This window comes from Chrysochloris asiatica, unplaced genomic scaffold, assembly GCF_000296735.1.
Source record: "Chrysochloris asiatica unplaced genomic scaffold, ChrAsi1.0 scaffold00007, whole genome shotgun sequence".
Classification (NCBI taxonomy): Eukaryota; Metazoa; Chordata; class Mammalia; order Afrosoricida; family Chrysochloridae; genus Chrysochloris; species Chrysochloris asiatica.
In genome coordinates, this window is record NW_006408525.1 from 32,402,198 (window position 1) to 32,422,406 (window position 20,209).

A 20,209-nucleotide genomic window follows, 5' to 3' on the forward strand; every position below is an offset into this window, starting at 1 on the left:
ACAAGGTCAATGGTTCAAACCCATCAGTCACTCCTCAGAAACCCTATACAGGGTCACCATGAGTCAGAACTGACTCACCAGTACATTACAACAATGAATCCCATATGGTAATGGTGGTGGTTATGTGCCACGGAGTCGGTTCCGACTTAAAGCGACCCTGTATAGGGTTTCTGAGGCTGTAAATCTTTACAGGAGCAGAAAACCTCATCTTTCTCCCGAGGAACAGCTGGTAGTTTCAAACTGCTGACCCTGCGGTTTGCAGCCCGATTCGTAACCATGACCCTGCCAGAGCTCCTTATATATTAGGCAGGAAAAAAACACAGTCCTTTCAGTGAACTATGAAACAAAAACAAAGAGCAACAAAAATGAAAAAAAAAAATAAAGAATCTAGGGCAGTAAAGGAGTCCTGATGAGGCGCTCCAGGATAAAGCTCTGGACCACAAGGTCAGTTTAAACCACAAGGTCCACAGTTCAAACTCTCCAGTTACTACTCAGAAACCCTATACAGGCCCACTATGAGTTGAAACCAACTCGACTGCACTTATCAACAGGGCAGTAAAAGAATCAAAGCTCTAAATTAAAATCAAGAAAGCTGTTCCAAATATACATCACTAACGTGTTGAGGCTTTTGTCTCAGCTTCCCCGAATACAAAATATGCTGAGAACAGCCCCATCAATGTTGACTTAAAGATTAAAAAGAAATTACATCATCTTTCTATTCCATTTTTCCACAAACTTTTTGAAGCCCCTCACATACCTACCACTCCTCACTTACCAAAGTTAGATTCCAAATACTAGGGCCAGTCAAGCTGACACATAACTTTAACCATCAAAGCCAGCATTACTCTCACCTCAAAACTCAGTGTTCATTCCCGTAACAGGGTCAATATAAGTCTGAATCAATTCCATGGCATATAACCACCACCAGTAAAAAATGAATGCCTTGAATGTTATGCTATTTTATGAACATATGGGATCAAATTGACAATAGCAACTTGAAAGATTAGATAGAAACCTTAGAGGGGCAGTGAGTTTGTGTTAAAGGGGGAGGAATGACTCAGAAAAGGAGAGTGAGAATGTTGTACGACTCCAAGAATGCAATCAGTCTCAATGAATGGTACATGTAGAAACTGTTATATTCATATGTTTTACAGTATATATTCTCAAAAACTTATTTTTTTTTTATTAAATATTTAAACTACTAAAAAAACAAACAAACAAAAAACCCCTCAGTGTTCATGTACTCATTAATGTGTCAAACAATCTGGTAGTAATTTTTTTACTATTATCATAATGTGAAATCCCAGAAATGAGATAGTGAGGAGTAAATATAGTCATATTTACCTACAGATCACCTACATTCAATTTCCCTCTTTTTAAGAGAATGGTAGTTTTTTACATGATCAATTCATAGAGCTAATTAGTAGCAAAGAAGGATGAGAACTAGGTCTCCTGGCTAATAACGTTCCTCCCACTCTATCATTCCGTGAAAGGACCCAAAAAACAAACAAAACACTTGACTGCCATTGAGTCAATTCCAACTTATAGTGACCCTATAGGCTAAGTAAGGAGCGCTGGTAGCGTAGTGGTTACGAATCGGGCTGTGAACCGCAAGGTCAGCAGTTTGAAACTACCAGCGGTTCCGTGGGAGAAAGATGAGGCAGTCTGCTCCTGTAAAGATTTACAGCCTTGGAAACCCTGTGTAGGGTCGCTATGAGTCGGAACCGACTCCACGGCACACAACAACAACAACAACAACAATAGGCTAAGTAGAACCATTCCATAGGGTTCCAAGACTGTAAATCTTTTATGGGATCAGACAACCTTGTCTTTCTCCCTCAGAGTAAGGTGGGTGTGAATTGCTGACACTGAAGCTAGCAGTCCAGGACTTAACCAACGTACCACCAGGGCTCCTTGTGAAAAGACAAGTTGAAAATGTAAAACAAATCAATTTGATTGCTAATGGTGGCAACAGCACCTGTGTACTGTTAATAAGTTCAAGCAGAAGCTATAAAATCAAACATTTCAAAGGACCTAAAAGGCCAAAACCTACACACACACTTGTAGTTAGTTGTTAAGTGCCGTCAGGTAGGTTCCACCTCAGTGACCCTGTACAGGGTTTCTGAGGAGCAGCTGGTAAGTTTGAACTGCAGACCTTATGGTTCAAATCCACCTTGCAGTCCAGTGAATTAGCCCGCAGTGCCACACCAGGACTCCACAAACACCCAGTAATTCATTAATCCTTAAGATCTTAATTAACTCTGTTGATGTTGTTAAGTATCATCCACTTGGTTCTGACTCATAGGGACCCTGTATCGGATTGCTGAGGTTTGAACCGCCAACTTTGCAGTTAGCAGGTGAAATTCTCCCCCCCGCACCCCCCCCCGAAAGATGTTAATGTAATCAAGATGGTGCAAAATTCAACTAAATGTTTTCATTTCAGTGAATCAAGCATTCCAGAGGTATTTAGACTCAACCCTGATCTGGACAAACTTCAGGAGGCTATCAAAGAAAATACTGTTACTTGTTGTTAAATGCTGTCGAGATGGTTCTGGCTAACAGCAGCTCTGTATAGTTTCCAAGGAACACTGGTCGGTTTGAACTACTCACCTTAAGGTCACCTACAGCACCACACCAGGAAACAAGGGCTAGCATATATTAAACGAGCAATAAAAGCATGAAAAGTAAAAGTAGAATGTTGTTGCTGTTGAGTGCCATCAAATCAGTTTCTGACTCACAACGATCCAAGGATGTAAATCTTTACAGAACTGCAGAACGGTTAGTGAGCATCAGTGGTGAACCCTATGGTTAGCAGTCCAGTGCTTATCCTACAGAACCACAGTACTCCCAAAACTAGAGAGAAAAAATGAAGCCAACAACAAGGTTTTCAAAGGATACAATGAAAAGATCTTTAGGGTTGACTCTAAACTTCCAAAATCAACAAAACACTGAAATTGAGTTAACTTAAGCACAAATTATAGCAAGAGAGACAGAGACAGAGAAGAAGGGAGAGAAGGACAGAGAAAAGGAGAGCCAGAAAGCGAGCCTAAAAACAGAGAATTATTCTTTGTTACAAATCTTTCTCCCTGGAGTCCTTATAAAAAGACATTGTGTAATAAAAAGAACACCTCCTCTACAATATTTTGGTAGTCACAATGAAAGGTATTAAGATCATTTCTTATGCTGATCCTAAACATATCTTATTGTAAAACAGAGTACAGCTCAGGAAAAAATATGTCTAGGGCAAAGAGGTCTATATAATGTATAATGTGGTCCAAGTACCCAGAATGCTGATCTGACTTAAGAGAGTATCTGGAAAAAGTGTTATTTTCAAAACAGCAAGTCCTTGTTATACTGTAAGTACAAAATAATTTTTGTATGTATACTTTGCACCACAAGAAAATTTCTTTAAAAAGCACAGTATTTATGAAACATACATATTCCTTGCTAGTTTTGAGAATTTAAGATGTTCTGTTTTAAGTCCTATGCCCTCCACAGTAATGTTGCTAAACAATGACAAGGACATCACACCAATTCCAAAACAGGGCAGAAATTTACAAAAACAAAAAAATATTATATGTTCACTGTACCAAGACAGGAAGACAAATTAATTATCTGAGGAAGATATTTCTAAAAGTTTAAAACAAAAAGGAATAGTAGCAATTTTAAATTGCATATATAATCAGTTAACCAAAGAAATTAATCAAGAAAAAGGAAATAACTTCCCGAACATGTCTCATTTCAATATACAGTTCACTTACCGAAGAGTAGAACACAAAGGCAAACATACAATTTACCAAAAATGTAACAACATATAAAACTCAACCACTCTGCTACCACTAGACTATCATCATATGGTGGTGGTGGTTATCACATTAGGACTTCAAATAGGGTTTTGTTTGTCTTGAAGTTGTTGTTGCAAAGTGCCACTGAGTTGGTTCAAACTCACAGTGACTCTGTATAGGGTTTCTGAGGAGCAGCTGGTGGGTGGCCTTGAAGTGCTGACCTTGTTGTGGTTCTCAGTTCAGTGCTGATCCTACAGTGCCACACCAAGTGTCCTTCCTCTTGAAGGTAGGGGCAAAAGGACAACTGAATTCTTGGTGAAGGGCTTGTAGGGTCCACAAATCACCCATTTGTAATTGAAGAAACCTCATTTTGAAACAACTCATTTCAGCATTCTTCTTTACTAAATATTTTCACCATGGCTGCCTAAACTGAATCATCAAGCCCCCTATATATCTGGATGGTGCAGCAGGTTCACATGTATTCAGCTGCTAACTAAAAATTTGGAGGTTTGAATATGCCTGAGGCACCTCGGATAAAAGGTCTGGCAATCTACTTCTGAAAAATCAGGTACTGAAAATCTCACAGACCACAGTTCTACTCTGACACACATAGCATCACACTGTGACTTGACAGCAACTGGTTTATACGAGGGGGCTTCAAAACGTTCATGGAAAAGTGGAATTCAAAGGTAATGGAATTTTCCCACAACTTTGTAAAGTCCTCCTGTATCTCCTGCAGAGGTACTGCAGAAAAGGAGTACAATTATGACAGACAAGATACTGGAAGGGGAAAAATTAGAAACAAACAAACTTGACAAGTCACCAACTGGGTCACGCTCCTAAAGAGTTAACTAATTTCTAATAACAAGACTGAAATTACCAACGTAGTTATGAGATTTGGGAGCGACAATTAGGTCACAAGGATAAAGCGTAGCTGAGTCAAAAGAACAACTGCCTTTTTTTTCCCATTCTTGTTTTAATTAAAGCAATGTCACTACCCTTATTATCTGGCCAACTGCTAAAATACCCTTCAAATACTCAAAAGGTCAACAAACAGCTGGCTAAATACCAGTCTTAAGAGTCAATCTGGTGACCTTGCTTAATAAGAAATTTAAAAATATTTCTGTATTACTGATGGGTATTAATTTCACATCAACTATACAATAATGTACAAAAATTTATTACTTGACAATACTTCTAATATCCATATTTTAACATGAAAATAACATGGATACATGGAAATTCATGTTTTTAAAGAATTATTTAGTTGGTTTCATTACAAATGGATTTAACCGCTTCCCCAAAGTTTTCTAAAATGATCCCTTGGCTGTCCTTATACTTCACACCCTGCCAATCGATGCACTATTATGTGAGAAGAATGTCCCAAACAAAGTAATAAATGGACTAAAAGTTACTAGATTATCCTGTGGAATGTTCTCTGGGGTTTCACTGGGTTAGAACACTTACCAACACTATCGAAACTCAGAGATGTTTTCAATACAATGTCTCCTGAAAACCTAAGCTTATATATTCTAGTTATTGTTGCTGTTGTAAAGTGCCGTTGAGTCGATTCCGACCCATAACAACCCTGTAAGTGTTTCCGAGGAGCAGCTGGTGAGCTTGAACCGCCAACCTTGCAGTTCAAACGGCTTTGCAGTCTGACACATTAACCCACAGCGCCACGGCAGGACTCCGATATATTCTAGAGAGGGAGAAAAATGAGGTTTTCTACTCCCGAAAAGATTTACAGCCTTGGAAATCCTGTACAGGAGTCATGATGAGTTGGAACTGACTCCACAGCACTTAATAACTTTCTCGATTGTTTTCTCAAATATACAAAATAAGTCCATATGATTTGACTATATGTCAAATGTCAATATGAAATTATTTTTAAGCACAAAATATTTAATGTTAATGAAAAATTTTTAAAGTAGTTTATGCAGCAAAGTCAGTGGGTATAATGCCACAAATATTGGCAAGATGACTTACTAATCCATTTAACAAAAGATAGCTATGTTATAGTAGCAGCAAGCCCAAGAAACCTATCTGCTTTCAATCTGAATATAGAAGAGGACCTTTGAGCACAGTGAATTATCAAATGATCATGTGGGTAGGTCTAAAAAGAAGAAATTTGACAAAATTTACACAGATTTTTTTCCTGTAAAATAAAATCATAAAATAAAGTTTCAATGTTCAGATACACAATATTGTGCGTTTGAATAATATAAACAAATTAAAGAAAATAGGAAATTTTCTATTGAAAAGCATAGTTGTCAAGAGCCAAACTCCTGTGAAAATCTTAGTCACCTTTTCTAAGACAAGGAAAAACTACTTGTTCCAACATATCCACCCATTTCATCCTTCTTTAGAATAAAGCAGCTTTTACAGCATCCCTACCCAAAGAGGAAATGAAAGCTGATCTACTAGTCGGCTCCCCTTGCCCAACCTCTTTTCCAGCTTCTCATATTTCCGTCTCAGAAGTCTAGCACTTACAACAGATAATGAAGGATTGGAAGGAAGAATAAGAATGACGCACCTCTGTTCCACCATGACAGTTTGGGATACCATTCACAAAGACCTTACGTAGAATTTTCTCAAGTCAATCCAACAAACTTGGAAAAACCAGTAAGAACTTACCCCAGATATGTCAGCATATTTAACTTAGCTGAGAGAAAATAAAATCCCAGTCTGATAAAGATTGGCTCTTTTATAAAAAGAGAATCCAGTTGTAAATGCAGACTGTGCTTAAAGACAACCTACGAAACACTCTAGTATTTTCCAATTGTTAGTCCTTAAAATAAAAAAAATATCTTATTAAAATAGGAGACTGGATGTGTTCTCTGGTGAAGGTTCAATTAAAAACAACTATAAATTCCAGTAAATTTAGCTAGGTCAACTAAACATTTGTACCCACTCACTGAAATAAAATCTAAACAGTCAAAAGTCCTAACAGCTTACAAAAATGTCCTATATACAAACTCAATATTCACTTCCAAAGAGAGTAGCGCTTACACACTTTTAGGATGTCTTAAGTCTTGGTTTGTCTTTTTTCCTTATTAAAAAATAAAAACTTTTAGCCTATAGCAACAAAACACTACCTCAGAAATATCTTCCCTTTTTATCACTAAGCAGATATATGCCACCCATTGACCTAAAATTAGAAAAAGACATATGGAACCTAAGGAAAGCATCCCATCCTCTCCATAGTGGGAATTCACAAAATCTTTCCCCCTGATTCAGCATTTCTCGAGGACATTATACATGGGTTTACTCACAAGGGTACATGGCGCTGCTCAGGATCAGCTCTGGTCAACTCTTCCTCTTCAATATCTGACTCCCCTCCAGAACTACTGTCAGTGACATCTGAATCAAATGCTTGTTCACTGCACCTCAAGTTGGCTATGCCACTGGCTGTAAATCTCTCCAATTCTTCTGAAATTGAATCACTTCTCAGGAAGTTGCTGAGGCCCTCTGATGTGGTGGTCTCATTGGCAGCTTTTCTCAAGGCAGCTTCAGCCTTTCGTGTCAGCATCAACTGGCTCCGAGGCCTTAAGGATTCCAAGTTTGGCAGTTTGCTCAAAGTCTTCTCTAAAAATCCACCCAGCTGATGCTGTATATGCCTCTCCACCTGCTTGGCTTGCACAACCTGTAAGCGCTTCTGTAACCTACGGGCACGACTCTCAATATCAGCCTGCCGCCGCAGTAAGGCCGTGATCCTCATGTCAGAATCTAAAGCACTGAAAAGAATGGAAGACAGGGGAGATTTTTTGCCCTCTAACTTGACACCCCCAAAGTTTGAGCTGGAGTCTGTGCCAGGTGATAACCTACTGCTTCCTTGAAGTGCCGGCTGTTCCATGGAATTTCCAGAAGATTTGCTTGCAGTGCTATTATTGCTAAATATAGTTGTGTGCTCTACATCAAGGCTTCTATGTGGAAGAGTGCAATTGGTCATACCCCCCTTCAAGTCCCCAGATTCAGATCCCCCCGCTTCACCTCCCTGGAGAGCAGATGAAGTAGGAGCACGTTTTCCCCCATTGAGGGAAGTGGAATTGTCATGATCAGAATGTGTTGAACTTTTAGTCAATTTCTTAGCCAACCCATTTACAGGTGCTTGTGGCAGAGCTGTCTGACCACTGGTATTCATGGTTCTAAGATTTTCTAAGGAAAACTCCAAGACTGGCTGTCTCCCCAACAGCTCAGCTCGGAGTTCATAGGACTGAGATAAGAGAGGGTGAGATTTAAGGACTGTCTGCTTGCTGAAAACTCCTTGCAATTTCAAAGACTCCTTTGAAGGAACAGATGTCACATCGGAGCAGAGATAAGATGCCACCAGTGGTTGCAGCTTTCCCAAGTCTTCCTTAGTAGGATTATTTCGGAAATCTAGACTAGGATCCTCTGCAGCAATGGATTTTCTTTTGGTTCCGTTGGCAGCGATGAGGATATTGGCGTTGCCGTTATTTTCGGCACTGCCAGGCGACAAGGTGGAGGACGGGGGAGCCAGTTTGAAGCGGATGTGGTGTGCTTCAGCTGCTGCGTCAGTGAGAGCGGGCGCCATCGCAGCCATTCAGCACAGAGAGACAGGAAGTCCAGCCTCTCCCGGTGCTGAGGCCAGCTCCACAGCCCCTGGCTGCCTCCCCACAGAACAGACTAGAAGAAAAAAAAAAAAAGAAAAGGAAGTTAGAAATACAAGTGCATTCAAAATCAACATGTGTTTTTAATAGACACACTACTGCTTAAGGCTAAATTCCAAATTCAACCTCCAGAAAAAAAAAAACACTAACATCATTCTGGACACCCAAATGTTTTTTGGGGCAGGGGGTTTGGAAGAGTGGTTGCACACAATCTGCACAAGAAAAAATTCCTCCCCGATTCTTTCCTGTCAATAATCGCAGACTGAAAGTTGCCAAAATAGCATCATTTTGAGAGAATCACAAATTATTAAACTGCGTGCACTTCAAGGGAAAATAACCATCTTGAAGTTGAGTTTGTTTATAGCAAACTGACCACCCCATCCTTCTTGAATTTCTCTTTTCTTGCTGTCCTTGACACTATTGTTGTCCTCTCTCTTCCTTCAGACCTTTATATGTTGATGTTGCCAGGATCCCTTCCTCCACCTCTTCTTTCTCAAATCACTCACCTGACAAGAATCATTCTTATGGTGAAGCCTCCTAATCCTCAGAAATTAATCAAATACCCAGTAAGAAATCAAAAAAGAATGAGTATGAAACTCTCTATCGCCTCACCAGAAATTTTTATGTGCCAAAGGCATTTATTCACTCACATTTTTCTGGCCAGGGAATCTAGTTTACATCAGCTTTTCACTTCAAGTATCGTTGTTAAATTCCAATTCACAGAGACCCTGATTAGGGTTTCCAAGGAGGGGCTGATAAGTTTGAACTGCCGAACTTGCAGTTCAAATCAACTTTGCGATCCAGTGCCATACACCAGGACTCTTCAAGTATAGATCATACCATAAGTGTTGTTGTTATCAAGTGTCAACGAGTCGGTTCCAACTCAGAGTGACCCTGTATAGGGTTTTCAAGGAGCGGCTGGTGAGTTTGAACCATCAACCTTGATGTTCAAACCGACTTTGCAGTCCAGTGCATTAACCCACAACACCACACCAGTGTACCACACTTATTTATAGCAATTTGTGTCACGAGTTCCTTTTCTTTAAGAATAGATTGCTCATCATGTCTTTCCTACTAGCCCCTCTCTCTCAGCCTTACTCAAATCCCATCTTCAGTAAAAACCTAAAGCCACTGCCATGGAGTCTACTGTGACTCAGAATGACCCTAGATAGGGTTTCTGAGACTATAAATCTTTATGGGAGCCAACAACTTTATCTTATTCCCAAGGAGTTTGACTACTGACCATGAGGTTAGCAGTCCAGTGCCTATCCTAAAGCACCACCAGGTCTCCTTCCTGTCTGTAGTTGTTGTTAAGTGTTGTCGAGTTGGTTCCAACTCATAGCAACCCTGTATAGGGTTTTTGAGGAGCAGCTGGTGAGCTTGAACCACCAACCTTGCATTTCAAATAGCTTTGCAATCTGGCGCATTAACCCACAGCGCCAACCTCTCAAATCACTGCCCACCTGTTTCTTTCCCTTTACTCCAAAACATTATGAAAAAATAGAATAAACAGCTGCCTCTGCATTTTTTCTATAATCTGACTTTTTCGTCCTCTGCTCTGAAAGGTCACCAGTAATCTCATTATGTGTCATGAATTAAACTATGATCCCCCCCAAAATAGGAGGGCTTCATAAAGTTCATGAAAACATTCCATTATCTTTTTATTCCTTTTGCTCACAAACTTTTTGAAGCCCCATGCATGTGCTGCAAATCCTAATCTCTATGCCTTTGGTTATTAATTCTATTTGCGAATGAAATGCCTTTATTATGTTAATGAGATAGGATTTGTATAGGGTGTGTTTTCAGGAACTCTCTTTAAAGATATGAGATTTAAAAAGGAAACCAAATGCATTATGTGCTAAGTCACTATATTCACCACTCATTTCCAGTTCAAAAAAAAAACAGACTGAATGTCCTCAGAGGCATTCAGTACAAAAAAAATATAAATTTTATAAAATCTCAACACCTGAGTACGTTTTTAAAAATACTATGTGGTCCGTCAAAAAAAAAAAAAAAAGCTAAAGAGGATAGAGAGAAACACTGTAAACTGATGATATATGGAAGGGATAATAATCAATGTAATGAAACAAGCTATATGAATGGATGAATGTGAAACTGATGATGTGCCCTGTAAACTTTCACTCAATCCAAAATTAAAACATTTAATTTTAAAAAAATATATATTATGTGGTGAAATGGAAAAAAAAACAAAACACAAAGCATTTTGAATACCTTACAGAATCTGAGGAAAAGCACTTGTACAAATGAGTGGCAAGCTGAACAAGAAGCTTGCTTCATGGAGCACTATTTTTACTTGGCACTACAACTGACAAAATATGGTTACTCAGGTTATTTCAGAGACATTTTTCTTGCACTTGAATGAGCAAAGTGAATCTCTTCAAAGAAAATAGACAATATTTATTGCCAATAAATACTTTGAGTTTCAAAGTGAAAATTAGAATTATGTGAAACTTTTATCTGCCTCCATTTTCTTTATAATTAAGAGTTGTGACTGCTTTAACAAATTGGTGATGTTAATGAATGTGAATTTATGATACCACATGATCAAATGCATCATTTGAAAGATCGACATAACTCAGTGAACCAGTATCTTCCAAATGACTGATACATGATGCTACAAAATCATGTATGGAGAAAAATTTATTCCAAATGCAAGGCCTCTACATGGGTTTTAATGTGACAGAGTACACAAAAGTTCACTGGTACAGTTGTAGCTTCTACACTGCAGCTAGTCTTTATGAAACTACTTGTCTACTTTAGGGGTAATATCAGAATGTTGTTGTTGTTAAGTGCCATGGAGTCGATTCCGACCCATAGCAACCCTGTATAGGGTTTCTGAGGAGTAGCTAGTGAGCTTGAACCACCAACCTTGCAGTTCAAATGACTTCGCAGTGTGGCGCATTAGTCCACAACACCACACCAGGACTCCAGACAGTTGTTGTTGTTATGGGCCGTGGAGTTGGTTCCAACTCATAGTGACTCTGTAACAGGGTTTCCAAAGCTGTAAATCTTTATGGGAGCAGAAAGCCTCATCTTTCTCCTGCGGAACCACTGGTAGTTTCAAACTGCTGACCGTGAAGTTAGCAGCCCGATTCGTAACCACTACGCTACCAGAGCTCCTTTGGACTCCAAAATCATTGTTGTTAAGGGCCACTGAATCAATTCCAACCCATAACGACCCTGTATAGGGTTTCCAAGGAGCAAGCAGCTGGTGAGCTTGAACCACTGATCTTGCAGTTCAAACGGCTTTGCAGTCTGGCGCATTAGCCAACAGTGTCACACGAGGACATACCATACTTCAAAAGAATGAATGCAGGTATGAGAATCCAAGTGTTTGCTATTCAGTTAGATATTGTTCATGTAAATAAACAATTCTTTTAATTTAACATTTTTAACACAATAACTACTGATTAGACAATAACTCACAGAAGATTTTTGTGGTTCTCAACAAATTTTGAAAATATAAAGGGGTTCAAGAACAAAATGTATACCAATACCAGTTTGTAGGACCTATAAGGAGTTCTGGTAGTGTGGTGGTTACGACTCGGTCTGCTAGCCTCAGGGTCAGCCATTCGAAACCACCAACTGTTCCACAGGAGCAAGATGAGGCTTTCTGCTCCCGTAAAGATTTACAGCCTCGGAACCCCTGTACAAGGTCGCTATGAGTCGGAACTGACTCCATGGCACATAACAACAACAACATACTACATGAAGAAACAACAATGTAGTCCTATGAATATTCAAGTCTCTAACATCAAAATATTCACAAAAATAACTGAGAAAACATTAGACATATAAACAAACACCAGTACACATCCTGGTCAAATAATTTTTCCCATTATCCAAAAGTAGAACATTACTATGAATCCCACTCATGAGCCAAAATTGCCTGAAGGGAAAAACAAAAAATAAAGAACCAATTACCATCAATTTATATGGGAAAACGTTTTGCATGTTCTCAGACGCCTCTACCCCCCAAAGAAACCTACCAAATCATAACAAATAATGTATAAAACCTAAAATCACAGACACAGTTCTATGTTCTATGGTAGGTTGGTGCTGAGATGCTGAGTGTAGTTCTGGGGGAGAAGCTTGGCCACTCCACTGTAGACTCTAGTTGCTCAGGGTGGGAACTGCTGCCTCTTTAATGGCTCACTGCAAAACAAATGCTAAATACTTTTCATTTTTTTCATAACTGTGAAAATCCTTAAGGAACTTCTTTTGGTTAGTTAAAACAAGTACTAATGTAGATCCTTCCATAAAAGCAAAATGTTGTAAAACAAACTTTAAAAAGATGGAAGATACCTGTATGTCTGTGTTGTTAAGGGCCACGGAGTCAGTTCTGACTCATAGTAAGTAACCCTGTACAGGTTTTCCAAGGAGCAGCTGGAGGGTTTGAACTTCCAGCCTTGTTGTTAGCAGTCCAGTGCTTATCCTACAGTGCCACATCAGAGCTGGCTCCATATAATTGCCAAAAGTTATTTTGCTAAGACTGTATTTCAATGAAAAACCAAAGTCCAAACCCTAGAGTCAATTCTAACTCATAGCAACCCCAGGTGTTTCAGGAGACCTTTTGATCAGTTAAGGTGTTTGCCATTGTCGTTACCCTTTCAGAAGCAGATCACTGGGTCTTTCTTCCCATGTGCCTATGGGTAAATTCAAACAGCCAAACATTCTATGAAATAATGAGATTTTTTGAGGCTTAGAGAGCTTACGCTGCAAATTTCTGACATACTGCATTCTATGTGACTTAAACTTTTCCCATTTGATTTTAAATTGAACACTAACTCCTAATTTAATATATAGACAATTGTGTTACAGACCAACTGACAGTGAACCGACGTATGTTATTTGTTCAGAATAATTTGAATCAGCATTTTCAATCTCCTTTCCTTCTGAAAAAGTATCAATACGCAGTTTATACTAACAAAGCAAGGAGCCAGATTATCAATACCAGATGATTCATAAAACACATGTGAAGAGTGGTTGTAGCCTATGCTACCCATGAGCACAACAGCCGCCCACCCCTCCTTACGGAGACCCAAGTAAGGTACAGATGTTACACAGCTTACACAAAGCTTACTCAGCTAGGCTCACCCAGCACACATAAAAAGAGGGCCATAATTAACATCACACCATGTTGTCGTTATAAAGTGCCGTTGAGTTGGTTCTAACTCATATAGGGTTTCTGAGGAGCTTGAACCATCACAACCTTGCAGTCCAAACACATTAGCCTGCAGCACCACACCAAAACTCCAACATTACACCATAGAAGGTGCTTTTAACGTGTAACAGTCCAAAGTTATTTTAGGATTACTGAATTCTTAAAAATCCAATGTAAAATCTGGTGAATCAATGCCCATTTCTTCTAATCAGTCTACTCTGATCAGCCCTATGCACTAACAGAAATTAGATCTGCAAACTTCTTAAAGGTAAGGGTCTATTTTTATTTTTTGCACACTTTTTCTTTGGTCTTAATTTCTGTAATTTGCAATTTAAAGAATAGCTACTAAACCATTACCTGAATAAAAAACTCTAGGGGGGGGGGGGATGGCAGTTTTTACTCCTAATCTATTGTTTGCTCTTTGATTGATCTGAAATGTTATGCTAGATTCCACATTATCCCCAAAATAAGTCGGCGATAAAAGAATACTGGCTCAAGTGAGTCAGCCTGGATTAACATTTTGGCTTTTCCTCACAATAATGATTTAACTATCCTGTATGCTCAATGCTCTCATCTGCAAATAAAACAGACCTTACCTCACAGCTGCTGTGAGGATTAAATAAAATACTTTCAATTATGTAGTCTACTGCCTGGCACAACCATCATTATTTATACTAATAGCACAATCTGTAAATAATTAAAATAAAAAGTAGAATACATATAAGAATTTTTAATGCACAGTAAAAATGTAAACCAAATGATCCTCCATCTAAACCAAAGTATTTGAGGACTCCAAGCATATCAGTACTGAGTTAGCATTCAATATTAGTTATAACGGCCATAAACCTCCAACCAATGGAATACTATGTGACCATAAAAACTCTGATGCAGAGCTAATTTAATGACATAAAAAGTTAAATATACTATGGCTTCATTTTTGTTTTAAAAAGTAAATGGTAAGGTTGTCTTTTTTTCTCTCTCTTTTTTTTTTGGGGGGGGCATCTGTAATGACTCCACCATAAACATGTATTATTTGTGTAATAAAAAGGAAAGAATAAAGAGAAAATAACACTAATTCTTGGTTTAAGAAAAACCAAAACTGAATTTAGACACCTTCATAACTTCTTAAATTTAAGACACTGAACAAAACATTTAATAAAATAGATTCCCATCCACTTGACCCCTAACAAATCTCAAAAGAAACACAATTCATTCATCATTCATTAACAATTTTAACAATTAAAAGCAAAGAGACAGTCAAACATAAGCAGTTTTATAAAAACACAACAGCTTATGATAATAAATCAGCTTTCTCCAAAGCAACCAAAGTATTAAAGCTATAATTAAGTTATTTATCCTCATAACCTGAAACAGTAAATTTAGGGCTTAGATGATAATTTCCCAGATTTCAAGTATTACAATGTTTAATTCATCTAATAAACTACAATCTCACAAATACAGGTACCTGCTGTCACTGGCATAAGTTACAACTCTGCATTAACTTACAAACAAAATGAAAAGGCCATCTAATCAATGCCCTTTAGCTATGAAAAATAATAGTTCCCCTTTACAGTTCCATGGAAGCATTCTGGGTGCTGGAAAACATTAAATGAGTATGGGGTAGAGAAGTACAATGCACTTCATACTGATACTCAAATGTTTGCTTTTACTCAACTCATTTAACATACAAGCACTTTTTCTCATTATATCTCTTAACATACCACAGAATACTGTTCTGAGGGATACAAGTTGTAATAAAGTATAAATATGTGACCTTTAAGGTCCCTTCCACTTCAGAAGCCTCGGGTGGCACAATCATTAAGTGCTCAGCTGCCAACAAAAAGTTCAGCAATTCAAATTCACCAATCACTCACTCCTCAAGACAAAGATGTGGCAGTGTGCTTGCACACAGATTTAGAGCCTTGAAACCCTATGGAGCAAGTCTAACCTGTCCTGTAACTCAGAATCAACTAGTCTGTCGTGGACTTGGGTTTCTTTGTTTTGTTTTGTTTTGAAGACGATTCCCTGTGCTTATTGTTGTGGTGTGGACGTCAGTGGAATGGATTCTGACTTACAGTGACTTTAAAACAGAGTACAACTGCCCCATAAGGTTTCCTAGGCTGTTGGTAGCATAGTGGTTATGAATCGGGCTGCTAACCTTGCGGTCAGCAGTTCAAAACTACCAGCTGGTCCACGTAAGAAAGATGAGGTTTTCTGCTCCCATAAAGATTTACAGCCTCAGAAACCCTGTACAGGGTCACTATAAGTCGGAACCGACTCCATGGCACATAACAACAACAAGGAGCCCGAGTGTGGCACTGTGAGTTAATGTGCTGGACTACAAGGTCGTTTGAACTGCAAGGTCACAGCGGGTTCAAGCTCACCAATTGATCCTTGGAAACCCTATACAAGGTTGCTATGAGTCAGAACTGACTCAACGGCACCTAACAACAAACAATCTTTATGGACTCCTGGAATGGCACTTTAGGATAATCACAAAGGTCAGTGGTTCGATAGTCCAAACCTACCAGCTGCTCCTCAAAATTTCTATACAGGGTCACTATGAGTCTCAACGGCACTTAACAGCAATAACAATATCTTTATGGGAGTGGATTCGCAGTCTTTTTTCCTTTGGAGTACCTGATATTTTCAAATTGTCAACCTTTGGTTACCAGACCCACACAAAACCAACGCACCACCATGATTTCTTTCTCCTGTGTTTACCATTCTATTATTCTAGACTATAATAATGGCCCAAGGATCAATTTCTACCTAATACAAGTGGATCTTGGGTGGCAAAAACACCCCTAGGGCAGAGTTTCTCATACTCAGCACTACTGACATCTTGGGTCAAATAACTCTTTGCCACAAGGGACTGTCCTCCACTGCAGGATGTTCAGCAATACCCCTGGTCTCTATCCACTAATAGCTAGCAGCACCCTCCTCTCAATTATGACAACCAAATAGGCCTCCAGACCTATCAAATGTCCTCCCTGGGGGCAAAGTCACATCCCTTTGATTAAGATGTACTACCTCAATCAGAATATATATCAGATACATATTCTTTCTAGAAATCAAGAATATGTATTGGCTTCAAATACTATAAGGCAGACCTAACTCTACACCTACAAATGAAACACTTGCTTTATTGCTTTTCAGTTCTCTAGACAGAACTCCTGGGTGGTGCTGTAGAATAAGCACTGGACTCCTAACTGCAAAGCAGTTCAAACCCACCAGCCACTCGTCAGAAACCCTAAACAAGATCACCAGGTATCAGATCAGACTCCAGGGTACTTAACAAGACAGGCCCTCCAGGTATACGAAGATCAGCCGGCAGCATTCACACAGCAAAAATGGTGATCGGTTGTGGTGGTGGTGTGCTTTGACTCTTAACAACCCCATATAACAGAATAGAGCCTTCCCATAGGGTTCCTGTTGTGGCACTGCAGGATAATGCACTGGATTGCAAGGTCAGTTTGAACCGCAAGGTTGGTGGTTCAAGCCTACCAGCCACTTGGAAACTCTATACAGGGTCCCTTTGGGTTGGAACCAACTCAATGGCCCTTAACAACAACAACAAAGCATTTCCTAGGCTTAAATCTTTTTGGGAGATCACCAGGTCTTTTCTCCCGCAGAGTCTTGAACCACTGGCATATCCATTAGCAGCAGCAAGCTTAATCAATGCACTACCAAGTGCAAGATAACCAAATAAAAGGGTAAGATCATTTGGCTGATCAATGAGTCAAGAATTACAACAACTACATTTGCACTGAAAACAGAAGCAAAAGTCAAACAGGAAAGAAAAGTCTGGCCGTAATACAGCTTCCACTAAATTCTGTTCCACCATTACCTCATTATATCACAAAGAGGAAATGGGGAAGAAACAGGAGACAGAAGGGTAGCTAAGAGAACTGTCCATGAAACTGTCAGAATTTTTTCAGCTGTGACTTGAAAATTAGTTAAAATTTCATTATGTAAAATTTGAAGGGACAAGCAAACCAACCCAGAGCAGGTAGAAGAACAGAAGATACTTCTTGAAAGAAAGACCAGCAGGGAGAATCCAAAACAAAAATGGCAATCTAACTGGATACTACAAGAACAAGCAAGTTGTTCACCAGGGAGCCATCAAGGCAAGCAATCAATTCCCTTCAGGACAAACCCCCCTCCTTCCAAGACTGAACACACGAACAGGCATTAAGCTTGCTACAAACCACATTGGTCTACGGGGGTGAGTGTAAGAGGGGGAAAGGCAGCAATGAAAATAAAGGCTGATGTTCCATAGATTCCCATCAACTTGGAGATGAAAGAGAAGAGGAAGGGCTGGTTGGTCCGAAATTTGGTGAACCTGGGGACTCCTGAGCCCATGGACAAGGACATAGCCACAAAGGGCTAAAGGTGCGAGCAAAGTGTCCAGCTGATATGAAGTGAGGGGAGATGCACAAAAACACCCAAACTTTCAGGTGGTACCCATTTGACCTAGCTTTGATGGCTTGATAATCAGAACTCAACTAGCAGAAGATAAAAAATTTTGATAAAGGAAACAAGTATAAATTGCTACAATTTGATGTACGTGACCTATACTTATGGACGTAGTAGCTTAAAATACCAACAGAGAGGGAAGAAGTCTTCATATCAAGGATCAATCCTATCCCCTCTATATACAGGGCTGACAGGGATGGGCAACTTAGACATAGGCTACCTAAAATGAAGAGGTTATAAAGGCACGAAATGACTGGCTTACAAGTTTTCAAGAAGGAGTTTAGTTTCAGAGTATGCGGGGGAAGGTAGAATTTCAACTGAATAGTTTTCATCTTATCTAGACAGGTCTGGTAAAAAAAGAAAGGGATAAGTAAGATTCTTATGATTCAATAGTAAGTGTCATCATGACTAATTGCAATGGTCACAACTGTAAAGATAGAAGTTTTGTAACATAAAGAGGGGAGTAGTTAATCTTACATCCCAGGAACAGAGGACCCTAGGACCATCCAGGGAGAAGAGCATGCACGGAATGTGGGACATCATCCAGAGAAACATCGACACCAGAAATGGAGGCAGAGATGAGGACATGGAGAGAGAGAGCAGCTGAGAACTCTAGACTCATGGAAAGAAGAGGGCTGTGTGCTAGCAGCCAAGAGAAGGCTTGCAGAATGTGCCCTTTGATTGTTTAAATGATTATATATTCCTAAGTGTTTTTGTGTACACCACCCCACACCACACACACAACAACAACAAACGGAAAAGAAGCAAATACTGTTGAATGATAATGTCAGGAGGGGCTGTAATCGCTGCAATGAAACGATGAGTGTAAAACTGATGTTCTCCCATGTAAACTATCACTCAATTCACAATAAAAACTTTTTTTTAAAAAAGGCTAGGGCAAGAGAATGGCACTGTGACATTCTACTCCAAGAGTAAATGGCATGAGAAAGGCAAAGCTGTTTGAAAACACAAGACAGATTGAGGGTAAAAGAAAATAATTTGTTTGATGTATGAAATAACAGGACTACTGGGAGTCAAAAGAAATGAGTAGTTTGGTTGAAATATAAAGTATAGTTTTTTAAGAGTAGAAGAAAAAGGTTAGAAAAGTAGTTTGAAGTCAGATCACAACGTTGTTGCTGTTGTGGTTTACTGCCGTGGAATCAGTTCTGACACATATCGACACCGTATAGGGTTTCCAAGGAGTGGCTGGTGAGCTTGAACCTCTGGCCTTGCTGTTCAAACCAATGTTGCAGTCCAGCACATTAACTCGCATCGCCACACCTTTACTCAGACTTAAAGGCAGCAGAATGTCATTAAAGGTTTTGCAAATGGGGAGTGACACATCAAAGCAGTGCCTTTAGAGACCACTTGGATACAATGAATTAAAAAGCAAAACAGCATCTTAGATGGTAAAGCCCAGTGAAGCTACTTGCAATAATCCAGATCAGATGCAATGATAATTTTAACTAAGGTGGTCACCAAAACAGAATGGTCAACATCTCCCTTCAAAACTTAAATCCGAAGAATGCCAGAGGGTACTAAAAAGTCAAGAAACATGAAATGTACAGGATCTCAGAGAACGATGAGAAGGCCTCGTTTTCTTTTCTTAACTTTATCTCTTTTATAATGAAATCTTCCCATTATTTCTCAGAAAGCTGTTCATATTTGGTGTTTCTTCTCTGTTCCTAACACTACCACCCAGTCCATGTCCTCACATCAGCTCACACCTAGACTATCACAACAGCTATCTGACTGGTGTCTCAGTCTTCCAGTCCATCCTATACCTTTTTATCATCTCACTTCTCTATTCTAGAATAGCCGCCTAGTACCTTTTTCAAGAGTCCAAATTCCTCAAGATAAAACCTAAAATAAAACCAGGGCAAATGCATCTGATGGCATAGACCCAGAACTTTCTACAGTAATTCTCAACTCCTTATCTTTCCCTGTGCTGCTGCTTCTTCGGGGAAGACCATTCTCCTATCCTTTGGCCCAAAACTTATTATTCCTTCAATAGACACACAGTCTTAAGAGTTTGCTAGTACTGCTATAACAGAAATACAAGTGAATGGCTTTAACGAAATGCATTCCCTTATAGTTCAAGAGACTAGAAGTCCGAACTAGGGGGAAGG

At 39.3% G+C, this 20,209-nt stretch overlaps 1 protein-coding gene across 1 annotated transcript in view; it reads right to left on the reverse strand.

Moving 5' to 3' along the window:
• KANSL1 (KAT8 regulatory NSL complex subunit 1) overlaps window positions 1-20,209 on the reverse strand; it is a 222,657-nt gene that overhangs the window by 145,513 nt on the left and 56,935 nt on the right. Inside the window, exon 3 of the mRNA XM_006833547.1 lies at window positions 7,061-8,432. Within this exon, the coding sequence (XP_006833610.1) occupies window positions 7,061-8,349 (1,289 nt within the window). The 5' untranslated portion in view covers window positions 8,350-8,432. The remainder of the gene's footprint in view (window positions 1-7,060; window positions 8,433-20,209) is intronic.